This window comes from Giraffa tippelskirchi, chromosome 5 (assembly GCF_054371585.1).
Source record: "Giraffa tippelskirchi isolate mGirTip1 chromosome 5, T2T-mGirTip1v1.2.pri, whole genome shotgun sequence".
Taxonomy (NCBI): domain Eukaryota; kingdom Metazoa; phylum Chordata; class Mammalia; order Artiodactyla; family Giraffidae; genus Giraffa; species Giraffa tippelskirchi.
Window position 1 is genome coordinate 22,072,170 of NC_137279.1, and position 14,506 is coordinate 22,086,675.

At 43.3% G+C, this 14,506-nt stretch overlaps 1 protein-coding gene across 1 annotated transcript in view; it reads right to left on the reverse strand.

Moving 5' to 3' along the window:
* Positions 1-208: 208 nt before the first annotated feature.
* The window catches only part of PAPPA2 (pappalysin 2), a 292,528-nt gene continuing 278,230 nt past the window's right edge, over positions 209-14,506 (reverse strand). The window contains exons 21-22 of the mRNA XM_081493669.1: positions 3,008-3,106; positions 209-756 (exon numbers count right to left, since the gene is read on the reverse strand). Coding sequence (XP_081349795.1) covers positions 682-756; positions 3,008-3,106 — 174 coding nt within the window. The 3' untranslated portion in view covers positions 209-681. The remainder of the gene's footprint in view (positions 757-3,007; positions 3,107-14,506) is intronic.

Consider the following 14,506-nt stretch of genomic DNA (forward strand, 5'->3'; position numbering starts at 1 on the left):
TAGAAAGATGGTAGAAGAACTCGGTCCTCAAACCCTCAGCATTCATTTTGGATGTGAACTTCACAGCAGCATGTGTGGAACAATGGATAATTTTTAGCTTAGTAGACAGCAAAAAATATAATATATATAATATATTTATATCATTATGTTTAAATACTTATAAAGAATTAATAACTAACCTCATTATTACTAAAAGAGACTACACAAAGAAAGGGAGAGAGCCAGTTTAGATTAGGTGAGCCCTGAAAGATGGCAATCCATTCAAAATGGGTATTAACAGAGTGTCCCTGGCGACTGCTCTTCTAATGTTTTGGTATTGTTTTACAAGTTGGGTGGGGTTGAATAGCTGGCAGGATGCAGAGTAGGGAGCAGAGCAAGAGTTGAGGATGGGATTGGATAGAATATAAATGGGGGAGGAGGGTCCTTGTATATCTATCATATTTCTCTTTCCATTTTAAATCAACTGCCTCTTTGAAGAAACTTTTGCCTATGATTCTTCCTTACTTGGGCTACTTGATACAACAGTTGGCACCTATAGACGTCCTCTTGCACTAAGATCCTTCATGTTCTTCTTCCTTCACTTTATGCTCTTTTTTTTTCACTCATCTTTTCTTTCCTTTTGTGGAGGCCCCCCTTTCTTACTGCCTCCAGGGCAGTGGAAGGAGGGGCTTGATCCTACAGTTACTGGTTTTCTTCAGCCTTGGGGTCTCGGCAGGTGCATTCATCCAGATCACAGTCAGCAGCAAATGGGATGACCTAAGGGAAAGCAAAGAGAAGTTGAAATCACCCACTTTTGCACCAAGATTCCCACTTTCAACCAGCCTTTGCTTTTCTCACTTGGTCCCAGAGAAAGTGTGGGATAGCATGTCAGTATCACAGAACTGAAATTAACACTCAGTTCTTTCACTTACACACCACGTCTCCTTAGGCAAGGTAAACCTTGTTTCACTTTCTTTACATATAAAGTGGGAGGACAACAGCATCTACCTCAGAGGGTGTTCGGATGGTTTCAGTAAGATGATGGATATGAAAAACATATTTCTAGGTACCTCTAACATCTGTTACTACTACTTCTAATATTACCACTAATGTTTTCACAAAATCCCTGTAAAGCAGGTAAGATGAATGTTAGTGTTTTCTTCTTAGAGGGAAGGTCAAGAGAGGTAGGGTGCCTTAACTCAAGGTCATGACACTACTACCTAGAAAACCAAGACTCTATAACCTAGCTCTATGTTTTCTACTGCCTTGGTGTTCTTGGGGTCATAGGGTCATCTCTGCTATTTTCATAAGCTTGAGGTTTTGCCCTTCTTGAACCCAGAATATACTTAGGCTTGGTGAAACAATGCATCTCTCTACTCATTGTTTGTGGCTAGATTGCCTTCCTGCTATGTGATTATCCCTCCTCCAGGCCAGAGATGGCCCAGCAACATTTTCTCTCTTCCTGTTTGCACTGCTACCAACAGATAACCATACATTTTGAGTGTCCATAATTAGCTTCAGAGAGAAGTGGGCATTTAGGAGACATGATATAAAAGTGACAAAGATACTGCTCTTTGGGTATGGATGGTCAAATGAAACAAAAATAGATCAGGGTATCATTTCATAGTCCAAGTGCACTGAAGAGACAGTCTTGGTGATTGGGCAAGTGGTGGAGAATGGGTGGTGGGGTTTGAGGAAATTTCCCAGCATATTTTCACATATGAATTAACTAATTTAAGAGTCAACAAGGGTGAAGTGATTTTTCAATCTCTCATGTATACTGGCCACAGCCACTGAAATCCACTAAAGGTAAACCCTAGAACTGCAGAATGTGAGATGGAGATGAGGAGAGAATTGACTGCTTTCTCAAGTGGTTATGCCTTCCTGGGTAGAAAAGGGACCCATGACCAGTTACTTTCTTCAAGTGAGAACAGGAACTAGTTGGCATGATTTCTTACCTGCAATCCAAGCTCTTGATCTCTTTCTCATAGTTTGTGATTTAATGGTTTTTAGAGCAAATTCAACAGTGACACAATGAGCCCTTGAGTTTTCTGCACTAAATAAGTTAATCCATGTCAGCAGTGAGAGCAATCCCTAGCACAGAGTGAGTCATCAGTAAATATTATCTCTTAGAAGGAGTATTCAGGTCTGTGTACAGGTAATCATGTAGGTGTGACTTTATTGTGGAATTGCATACAAGGAAGAAAACATTATCTCTTGTGTATTTCTGATTCATCAAATCAGCCAACTAGCATCAAGTATCTTTGGAGTTCTTGGGTTTTCATTCATATTATTCCAAGTTTTCAGCCTACTCGATTTTATATGTTTAGCTTGAACGTATCTTCTAATTTTATAGAGCCCAGAGCAACAGGATAAAAGGAGAAAAGAACTACTGCTCAGGATACAGTCTGGGGAGTGTTTCAGGGAGCTTGTGATGGTTGCTCAACAAATACCTGCAATATGCTTGTTGCACACTTTATAGGATTTTTAATTTAGCTATGAAGATTTAATAATAACTGGAGACATTTAGGTAGGAAGCCCTGCTCTGAAGTAGGAAATGGCAACCCACTCCAGTATCCTTGCCTGAAAACTCCCATGGAGAGAAGAGCCTGGCAGGCTACAGTCCATGGGGTTGCAAAGAATCGGACATGACTGAGAGACTGAGCATGCACAAATACCACCTCATGGGTAATCCTGCCTCCCCAAGGAGCAGAAGCCATTATTCTCTGCTCACAAAAACGTTTCCTGGACAATGATAAGCAGGTGTGAATCTCTGAGGAGCAGAAGCACGGCTTTTCTGAATCAGTTGCAGGACTGACAATGAGAGAAGTAGTTTTCTAACAACTTATCCTAAAATTACAGTCCTTCATCCTGTTACCGTAGAGGCTCCCATGTTTGCTCATTATCATTCTGTCTTCTTGACTGTTGAAGAAAAACCACGATGAACCATGAAGCAGAGCTAGCTGAAGCCCCTGTCTGTTTCTGGGGCTACTACCCTCTCCTCCCACTCCCAGGCGCCCTCACTTACCTTCTTGGAGGAGAGTGTAGAAGAGCAGCAGTCTCCCCCATCGTAGTGGCAGTAGGCCCGGTTGTTAATGGTATCACACCAACCATCTGCTTGGAAAGGCTGGTAAGGAGGTGGCAGGTCAGCGTCTAAGTACAACTTCACTCTGCTTCACCCTTTTCTCACACTCACCCCACCTCAAAATAATCCGCAGAACTCAAGATACATTATTATGGGAGACCACCCAAAGGGCAGGGTCAAAATTAACCCAACATACTCAAGAAGTTGAAAAGTCTCAAGATAAGACCCTTGGATCTAAGAAATTGTCAAATTTCATACTTAGCATCTGTTCCTGGCCTATTCTAGGGCCCAGAATGGTTCACTGAATTCCTTGATCAACTTTTTAACCTTCTTGTAATAGTAGGTCTTTATATCATGTGGGTTACAGAATATTTTCACATACAAGAAAATTTAAAAAAAAATATTTTCACATGTGTTAACTCTGTTGGTCATCAACAGAAGCTGTGCATCAGGCAAATTTGGCTTTAAAAGTCCCATTTCATCAGTGAGGAAATGGAGATAAGTAGAGATGATAAAAATCGCCCCAGGTCACACAGCTAGGGTCAAGTAGAATTTGGGATTAAAAGCCACATGTCTTGACTTTTTGCTGCTTGTTGAACCACAAAGAAGGCTGAGTTGGACCATAAAGAAGGCTGAACACTGAAGAATTGATGCTTTCAAACTGTGGTGCTGGAGAAGACTCTTGTGAGTCCCTTGGACAGCAAAGAGATCAAACCAGTCAATCCTAAAGGAAATCAACCCTGAATATTCATTGAAAGGACTGATGCTGAAGCTCTAATACTTTGGCCACTTGATGCAAAGAGCTGACTCATTGGAAAAGACCCTGATGCTGGGAAAGACTGAATGCAGGAGGAGAAGGGGATGACAGAGGATGAGATGGTTGGATGGCATCACTGACTCAATGCACATGAGTTTGAGTGAACTCTGGGAGATGGTGATGGACAGGGAAGCCTGGCATGCTCCAGTCTATGGGTTCACAAAGAGTTGGACACAACTGAGTGACTGAACAACAACACAGAATAAGGACCATAACCTCCACCTCTTCTTCTGGTATTTGTACCCAGAGACCCAGTTCTGGGTTGCTTTATTGACTCAAATGATGTCTGTCCAGAGTGCAATGGTCCTAGGGTTTGGTATACCAGTGCTGGAACACAAGTCATCCCAGTTGTACAGCTACTTCATGCATAGCAGCTAGACACAGGGTTAGAGCAGAGAAAGCCAAACGGTTTCCATCTACTCCTGTTACTGCTACAAGTTAACAGAAACCAAAATGGGAAAGGGGCCCAAGCCAAACCAGAGTTAATGGAGTGTTTCACCCCCAAAGGGAATGTATGATAAGAACAGCAACCAGCGGTTACAAAATAGCTCAGCAGCCCAATGCATCTTTCTCTAGAACCACTCCTGGAAGGAAACAGTGTCTCGCAGCATCCTGGAAGGCACATCAGCCAACCCAGCCCACCTACCCAATCACATCTGCTGCTCCCCATCCTGAGTGTATGCCTAATTGTGAAGCTCAGGAAACATCTTGTGATCAAACTCTTGGGGCCACAGACAGTCAGTAGACTCTTGAATCCTGAGGCCGCCTTTCAGTTCCCAGGTTCAAATCACTTTCTCTTCCCCCACCCTCCTTAAAGGTCAAATAGAATGACTGTTCCCTATTTCACTGTGCTTTGATGAGATAGATCACTAAACTAAAAAAAAAAGGGGGGGCCATTAAATAATTTTCAGCAACTGCGTTCTATCAGAACAAGTTCATCCAAGTTATTATTTCAATGTTATGATTTATTCTATGGGGTCCAGAGGTCACTGGAACACCATTCCAGATGTATACCAGTTTGCCAACCCCTGAGAACCTGCTACTTGTGGGGTGGAACTCAACAGCTGTTGTACAGCTGCACAACAATGTCAGTTGAGAGTGGGAAGTGAAAATGATTTCTGTTCTCAACACAGGCTTCCCTGGGATAAAAGACAAAGATTCTGAGATGAGCATTTGTCTTCAATGCTGGAGCCCATTGCTCTGGCTCTGGAGAACTTGGAATAACTATACAATGAGCACTTGAATCTACAATTACAGCCAAATAAGAGGAGTCAAAATGCAACTAGCCGCATCCTTAACACGTATAGATGCCCCGGGTTCTCCTGGGAGGACCATGTGCATCCCACTGAGATTCCCTCAGATTTTTTTTTCTTTTTCATATGTTTGGAATATATTTTCCTCTTCTAACACTGCATCTGTTACTTTTCCTCCAACCCTGACTGACTCACTGGCAAAACTTAATCTGTTCCTTCTTTCTCTTTCATGTAATTGTCTATAAAAATCCAAAGAGCACCCAAAATACTTTCCCCACATTATAAAAGCATGGGCTTCAATATGGAGGATTTAAAGGAGATCTAAAAAAGATCTTCCTTTTCATAAGAACAACTTAGACATTTGAATGGATTAATAAGAGATCCTTTGGAGTCTTTCTTTCCAGTCTCTTCCCCAAGGATGGCCTCTCTCATCTCAAGAGCATTAGGGAAGATGTGTTGAAAAGAGCAGAAATGGTCTAGGTCTAGCTTCTGCAGATCCCACTAGACAACAATGGCTATAGCCTGAACATGATTTCTAAAAATTGCTTCTTTTATGTTCTTAAAGGTCATCTGGGAAGAGAAGGGAATTTATTAAAAAGGAGCATAAATACAAAGAAAAGGTTGGAAAGACTCAAGTATTTAATTTACTGTATACCTATTAGAATTAATTGTTGCTCCCCTAACCTGCCAAAAAACAACTACTCCACCCTAAACAAACAGAGTCTCCTATGGCAACATGTGCTTGGGAAGCTTGACAGCTTGAGTCCAAAATACAATGGAAAAAATAGGAAGGGAAAAATGTCTAATTGATCCAAAGTTTTAAAAGTATCTGAAAACTGGATGTAGACTGGGAGACATAAATCACAATAACTGAAAGCTGTCTGATTTGGGACGTCACTCTTCCCCACAGGAAGCTTCCCCAGGGGAGGGTGCAGGATCGGTTTCTCTGCACATTGTGTCCTTGGGTGAAATCTTCATTACCCACACATGCACTTCACTTTCCTGTATCATCACAGTGTTCCACACAAGTGAATTTTTCAAATACCTAAAGCTTATTTCTTTAGAGCCACTTTTAATTTTTATTTTAACCATTTTCACAGAAGAAAAAAAAACCTTTATAAAATTCCAGTTTCTCTGTCTTTTGATAAATTAGAGAATACAAAGTCATTAACTTGAATATTTTTCACTTTTACTCAAAAGGAAACTCTTTGCATTGGGATATTTACTTCTTTACTAAATGAGCCTCCTTAAACATACACATAACACCACACACACACACACACACACACACACACACACACACACAACACAACACACACAGACATCCTCATGGGTCTAGTTTTGTAGAATCAACCTAAAGTAAATACCTAAATCTGAGAGAGAGGCTGAGTTGCTCTTCTTATGAGTTTGATGATACCTACAGGAAAGCTTTTGCTGCAGTTGGCTGTGTTCCAATCAGATGAAGCGGCCATATAAATGACTATGCATAAGTGATGCAATACAAAGAAGAAAGGCTGTCAGTCTGTCCTGTCCCTATGACTTGACTTCGCAAGAGTAAAGATAATTTCTTTTTTATGTTATATTATTTGGTGATATTTTCTGTTTAAATTGCTCTGGGGAGTTAGGTATGGAAATGGTAGCTCTGTCTGTTGCCTATGGATATAGTCGTTCATTCAATCACTCAACATTTATTCCATACCTATTTGTGCCAGGCATTGCTATGGGGATACAGAGAGAAATAAAACAGGGCTCCAGTCCTCAAGAAGACCCCCATTAGCAATCATAGCTGCTGCTGCTGCTGCTGCTGAGCTAGCATAGAGATACAGACAGAAGAGAAGTACCTAATTCAGATTTGGGGTGGATGAGAGCAGGGGAAGGATTGCATGAGCTTTCAGGGGTTGGCGTTACCCCATCTAACCCTTGTGAAAAAGAGCTTAGCACTGGATGATGCAGAGGGACCTGAGAAAACTGTGCAAGTGGAAGGAGAAGGTGAAAATAGAGAGGTAGGTGGTCCCAGATGGCTTCTCACAGAGTCCAGTGTCAGGAAGAGTGCCATAAACTTAAACTTTGACTGATTGGCTGATAATACTCCTATTCTGTGAATTAGATTAAGAACACTTTTCCTCTACAGCATACAATGGAACACATGGCCTCACTGAAGTTTTAGAAAGGTTAGTTGTGGACTTCAGACCTTCTGCTCTGCTAACCGGAAGATTGAGATCTTAGCCAAAAAAGATTATATCCCCAAAGGTAAAGGCTGGGACAGAAGCCTTTGTATTTGTATCTTAAGAGGTGTTTTACAATAGGAAAAGATGCTAATCATATTTTTGTATGCCTAACACTATTTTCTTTCTCCTACATCATTTCCCATCAAAACTTTTTTGTTATGTGAATGACAAATCAGACCCACACCCATTTCTCCATATTGATTAGGCTGCATCAGGCCAAAAGAAGCCTTTTTCCAAGGCAGCTGTGGTACCACACCCAGTGAAGTCCACGCAGCAGATGGAAGCTCTCTGCTTCTCCAATGAATGGTGATCTCCAGCCTGGTTCTTTCAGCCCTTGGATCTTCCCATGTGTCCATACTGCCTGGGTTTCACTGCAAGGCCTCTCAGAATCTCAGGGGCAAAATCCGAGAGATCTTTGAGCCCTTTCAGGGACTCTTAATGACCACAATACTACTTGCTTTTTCTTAAAAAAGACTACCAATACATAAAATTCTAAGGCTGATGGATCCCTGAAGACTATTTGGTACAAAACTCTCACTTTACAAATGATGAAATGGCCCTTTAATAAGGTGAAATATCTTGTTTGCAACACTAGATACAGCAATCCTGGGAAGAGAGCACAAATTTCTTGATTCTTGATGTTCTTTCTACTAAACCATGCTATCACCATCTGATTATCTCATTAACCTTTTATTTTGGGGGAATACAGAGTAACTTAAATTCCTTTGGCACCTCTATAAGAAGGGCTTAGTGGTAGGAACATTAATAATGAAGTGACTCAGCGATCTAATATAGAAACCAGGAAAGGGTCATACCTATACTCTCAATTCTCCTGGGCTCCCACAACCTCACTTATGTTTTTCTCAGTTGCAGGTTAAAGGTTTGTGCCAATAAGCAACCTGGTACTATAGCTCCTTCTGACCTTGGGGCTCAGTTGGCCTATGTTTCCCTAGAGCTGATTCTGCCAGGAAGAAGCAGTGCTGAGCTCTCATCTCATCAGCAGATACCTGCCACCCAGAAACATTGATTTCTGGCCCCTAGAATTGTAATCAAATCTTGCTGTTCTTCAAAATCAGATTCCCTAGGGATTCCCAATCCTTTTGCTGGATCCTCAGGTTGGGAAGTCTGATGTGGGGCCTAGAACCTTCACAACAGTGTGAGAACTTTGGTATTATTATTCTCCAGTTTGTGGGTTACTCACCCAGCAATTTCAAGGTGTGTTTCAGCAGTATGTGAACCAAGAATTTCCAGATGTACAAGCTGGATTTAGAAAAGGCAGAGGAACCAGAGATCAAATTGCCAACATCCATTGGATCATAGAAAAAGCAAGGGAATTCCAGAGAAACATCTACTTCTGCTTCATTGACTACACTAAAGCCTTTGACTGTGTGGATCACAATAAACTGTGGAAAACTCTTCAAGAGATGGAAATACCAGACCACCTTACCTGTCTCATGAGAAACTTGTATGCAGGTAAAAAAGCAACAGTTAGAATTGGACATGAAACAATGGGCTGGTTCAAAATTGGGAAAGGAGTACATCAAGGCTGTATATATGCATATGAGGACATCAAGTGAAATGCTGGATGAATCACAAGCTGGAATCAAAACTACTAGAAGCAACATCAACAACCTCAGATATGCAGATGATATCACTCTAATGGTGAAAGAGGAACTAAAGAGCCTCTTGATGAGGGTGAAAGAGGGGAGTGAAAAAGTTGGCTTAAAACTCAATATTCAAAAAAATAAGATCATGACATCTGGCCCATAACTTCATGGAAAATAGATAGGGAAAAAATGGAAACAGTGACAGATTTTATTTTCTTGGGCTCCAAAATCATTGTAGACAGTAACTGCAACCACAAAATTAAAAGATGCTTGCTTCTTGGAAGGAAAGCTATGACAAACCTAGATAGTGTATTAAAAAGCAGAGACATCACTTTGGTGATGAAGGTCTGTATAGTCAAAGATATGGCTTTTCCATTAGTCATGTACGGATATGAGAGTTGGACCATAAAGAAGACTGAGCACTGAAGAATTGATGTTTTTGAATTGTGGTGCTAAAAAAGACTCTTGAGAGTCCCTCGGACTGCAAGGAGGTCAAACCAATCAATCCTAAAGGAAATCAACCTTGAATATTTATTGGAAGGACTGATGCTGAAGCTGAAGCTCCAATACTTTGGCCACCTGGGGGAACAGCTGACTCATTGGAAAAGACTCTGATACTGGAAAAGATTGAGGGCAGGAGGAAAAGGGGGCAACAGAGGATGAAATGGTTAGATAGCATCACTAACTCAATGGACATGAGTTTGAGCAAACTCCAGGAGATAATGAAGGACAGGGATGCCTGGCATGCTGCAGTCCATGGGGTTACAAAGAGTTGGACATGACTTAGCAACTGAACAACAACAAGAAGGATGATAAAGCCAGGCATTTTCTGCTCATTGCAGTCATCTGAGGAAAAGAGGGAACGGAGTCATTCCACTCCTCCTGTGTTCACCCCATGGGGTGGGAGGGTGCCAGTGATCTCACATTTGTGGGTTTGCAACAATCTTCTTGGAAAATGTAAAATTCAAATTGACAGATATCCTGAGATAGATTGTGCGGGAAGAATTTCTTAGATACAACATCCTCTGGAAAAATCTCATCTGGTGTCCTAGACCCAGAGAACTCTCCATGCCTGTGTACTATGGCATATTTTATCCATATATGTTTTATAAGACTTAACATTCAGCATGTACCATCAAAGGCTCAGAGTCTAATCACTTCTGTAGCACCAGGTACTAGCTCAGCACCTGATGCACTGCAGGTTCCCAACAAATAAGTAACCATGATGGTGGTTAACCACATTTTCTTAGCATACTTTATGAGCTGATTCTCTTTTTCATTAGTCCTCTCCTACAAGTTGCGCAGTATTGATATACACTTATTTCTGAGTGGGAAGAGATAGTAGGATACACCATCTGAAAATTCTCTCCCTATGAACAATCTAGAAATATTGAACAGATTTAGCAACATCATCTTAGTTCTATAGGTGGGATAATAAGGGAAGAATCGAAATTTCCAGGGGCCAAAATCTAGAGCAGAAAGAAGGCAGTGAAACTGTGACTGCCCTCGGAATGCTTGCAAATACTATCTGTAATCAAGTGGTTGAGTTTTAACAGCTGATCAGGAACAGGGACCCAGGTCTTGGATCTTTGCAAAATGGGGATCTTTTAAGTGGCTCTGTTCGTATTTTGTATGCATGCTGTGCATGCATGTATGTGGATTCTTTACCTCTAGCACCACCTGGGAAACCCATGGAACAACATATATACAACAATGCTGCACAGGTAGCTTAACTCATCCAGAACTAAGAGATTTTCCCATGCCTACCTACCTGATCTGAAATCTCCATTATTTAATCCAAGGAGTGGCAAAGTCACTAATCACTAAGATATTAAAGACCTCCTAGGTTACTAGCTAACAATCGAAACTATGAAGAGTACTGTCTTGAAGGCCAACAGTCTACTCTTCAAACAATAGATAAGCAAGACATAATTGAGAGGAAGGCAATAAAGATACACATTTTACTGGATGAGCAGAGGGGAGCAGTCCCATTTGGTGGCCCTCAGGGTTAGTACTCAGGTCTACTCCTGTGGTCTATTGTGCTTTGCTGGTCCATATGAGGTCACTAAACCCTCAAAAGAGAACAAAGGGGGACCTTGACAAGGTCAGAAAGAGAAGCTGGATTATTACCAGGTTACCTCTATCTGACACCAAAACCAAATACAGTCTTAGAACAGGCATAACCAAGTAGTGCAAAAATGAATCCCTTCTGCGAGAAACAGGATACAATGAGACAGGAAAAGAAAAGCAAACAAAATAAGATCAAATTACTTCTTTCAGTTATAACACATTTATCTGCAGTGAGGTACCCAGAGCTTCAAAGCTCCTGCCCAGTAAGATGCTCAAGGCCGTACAGTATGGTGATTCAGAACATGAGGTATGCTGTGACATAAACCTACACCCAGGTCCCAGCTCTGCTCCTCAGCAACTGCTAGAGCCTGAGTGAGTTCCTGCACTTTAAGCTGCGGTATTCTCCTTTGTAAATAGGAATAACACCTATTTACAGAGTCACTGTCAAGAAAAAAATGAGTGAATGGAGATGAAATGCTTAGCCCAGTACCTGGCCCACAGTAAGTACTCAATCAATCCTAGTTTTATAAAGGTGCCAGGAATGTACCATTGCTTTTACCAGGGTGTGGGTTGGTGTTTGAGCTCCCTCCATAGAGACTCTGGTCAAAAAGACATCAAGATTCTGCCACCAACACGTTAGGATCAAAGCTGTGGACGCTCTCATCTCTGCTCCCACTACCCTCAACCATAAATGTACCTATCTGAGTCATGGAGGAGAGTCAGATGACAAGGGAAATGGGTCTGGGACTTATTAAAACAGAGTGGGAAAAGTCTTCCTGGCTTCTGGAAACCAGGGCTCCCCTCAAAACCATAGTGGTGACTCGGGTGTCTTAGCCTCTGAAAAACCCCAAACCATCACAGACACCTCTTCCCTGACGGGCACTGGAGGAAAACAGGAAGGTGAGAAGACTCTGTGACTTATTTTTCAGCCAAAAATAACCTCCTAGCAGTTCCTTCCATTTAGCTGCAAAAAAAAGACCCAGCAGCTCAGACTCCCCACTTCATTTACAAACATACACCACCTGCTTCCCCACGTGGCCCTTCTCTTGGCCCAGCACGGCCCTGGTGCTTCTCACCCACACATGGGGTGGCGGGGGGGATGTTAAGGTCCTGATGGGGAACTGGGGCAGCAGGGTGTTCAGGTAGAGGCTGCACTTCCCTGTGCCAGAAAATCATGTGCTCCAAGTCAGAGCTCTGCTTCTCACAGGAGAGAGGAGAAGAAGATATGTCTCCAGGGTCCTTGTCACTCTCAGGGAGCTTAATAAAACGGTAAGATCCTCCTGCAAATTTGTGATCTGTCCCTCTGTTGAGAAAATGTTTACCAAATTGAACCACTGCTGTTGGTGGGACCATGTCCTCATGTGCCTGGGGAGGCCTCACTGATGGTAAGATGCTCTGTGCCTCAGGCCTTTACCTCCCTCTAACTTTTACCAAAACTGTATGAGGTTGTGACAGAACCAGTACTCCACTCCCAGTGTCTATGCTTAGTTGCTCGGTCATGCCCGACTCTTTGCGCCCTTTTGGACTGGAGCCCACCAGGCTCCTCTGTCCACGGGGTTTTCCAGGCAAGAATACTGGAGTGGGTTGCCATTTCCTTCCCCGGGGATCTTTCCAACCCGGGGACTGAACCTGTGTCCCTTGTGTCTCCTGCACTGCAGGTGGATTCTTTACCTGTTGAGCCATCAGACACCTTTCTGAAATCCTTAACTCCTTTCTCAAATCCCCATAGTCACTCACAAGGGCACTGCCTGCCCTCGGCCTCAAACCCCAACACCATGTCCTAAACACAAGTCCGCTAAACCTTTCCTCTCCTCCCCCTTTGGTCTCACTCCTCTCTCTCATGCTTTCTTTTCCTCCAAAGCAGTTGATGCTGCACAATCAGCTTGTCCAGTTTTGATGCCAGTGGTTCCCAGTCCTTCACTGGCAAACTAGGATTTCATGGCAGCGTTACCTGTCTCATCTCCAAATTGAACCACACAGCAGTGCTTCTTAGGATGCTGTCAGGTGACCCAGCAGCAGTCCTTTGGGTGGCCTGATGGCTGTGCTGAGGTTTCCAGCAGGAGATGATGACAACACACCCTCAGACCCCATCCACCTCTCCATCAGGAGGCTGGTGGACCCATTAATTCTCATGATTTTGCCTGTCTTGTGTTCACTGTAGGAGGGACCTTACAGGTGGCCTACAAACTCTCCTGATAGTCTTGCTACAGGGCGTTTGGCTTTCTTCTTTAAAAGAAGAATAAATTTACAATTGTTTGTTCAGGGGAATTTCCTGCCTTGGATCCAGCTAATTGGAGCCAACCTACTGTGGTTCAAGGCCAGAGGTAGAAGTATTGAACACAAGAAGTTTGAAGTCTACAAGGGCCATGGGGATAGGGACACTTCTGGTTTGTCCCCATTTTTACTCCTGTTTCCTTCCACCAGCAATGAGGCCCCTGCGTTAGCACAAGGCCTAACACACCACAGTAGGTACTTCCTGAATATCAGTGGATGAGACCCGTGAGAATCGAATTTATAAGCTCAGAAGGCAGAATAGTGTTTGCTTTCTACTCCTCTGGACTTTCCTCCAAGATAAGGTATTTTCCTCTCTCTGGTTCTCTACCCTCCCCAGATATCTGTTCTCACTATCGAGGACTCTCTAAAACATCACTTGAAATATGAGCTTGGCATGACCTTCCAGGGAGAGGTTTACCAACATATTCTCATGAAACCAAACTGAAATACTCAGAAGAAGAAAGCTAAGAGCACAACACCAGGCTGCTGCAGGCACCTTGCCCAGCAAGTAGGACCTTCTGCTTGGCTTCTAGGCACCTCTGTAGGTGGTCCTTCATCCCTGCTTCCTCCCTGGGCATCTGCCATCTGCAGTGCCAGTACCCCAGCCCACATGATCAGAACATGGAGCCCTATAGGCTCTGTTCAAGCTACGGGAGGACAAGGAGGTGAAAGTCAGAGGAAACAGGCAGAAGTCAGAGGTGGAGGACCTGCCGCCAGAGACAGGGACAGAACACGTGAAACCTGGAAGAAGGCCCGGGGCTGACGATGGGGTTCCTGTTCTGACTTCCAGCTTTCACCTCCTCCTGTCCCTGTCTCCTGGTTTTTCAGCCAGCCTGCAGTTCATGGGAGGTTGAAGCAGCCCGAGCCGACGACGGGAATGTTCCACCTCAGCCCCCGACACGCGTGCTCGCCCCCAGGTGCCCCCACCACACGCACTCTCATGCCAGGCAGCTCGGCATTTCTTGGCTCCCCAAGCCTGCCTGTGGAAGATGACTGGGAATGCAGACTGTGGGAGGAAATGACAATATTCATTGTTTGGATTAAATATTTTTCTTGGCCCTCCTGTTGTTTGCTGAGCGTCTTTTCTCCCCCCCTCCCATTCTCTCTTTTCTTCCCTCCTCCCTCCCTCTACCTCTCTCTCTCCCTCTCCCTCCTTCTCTCTCTCATCTCTTCCTCAGTAATCAAGCACACTG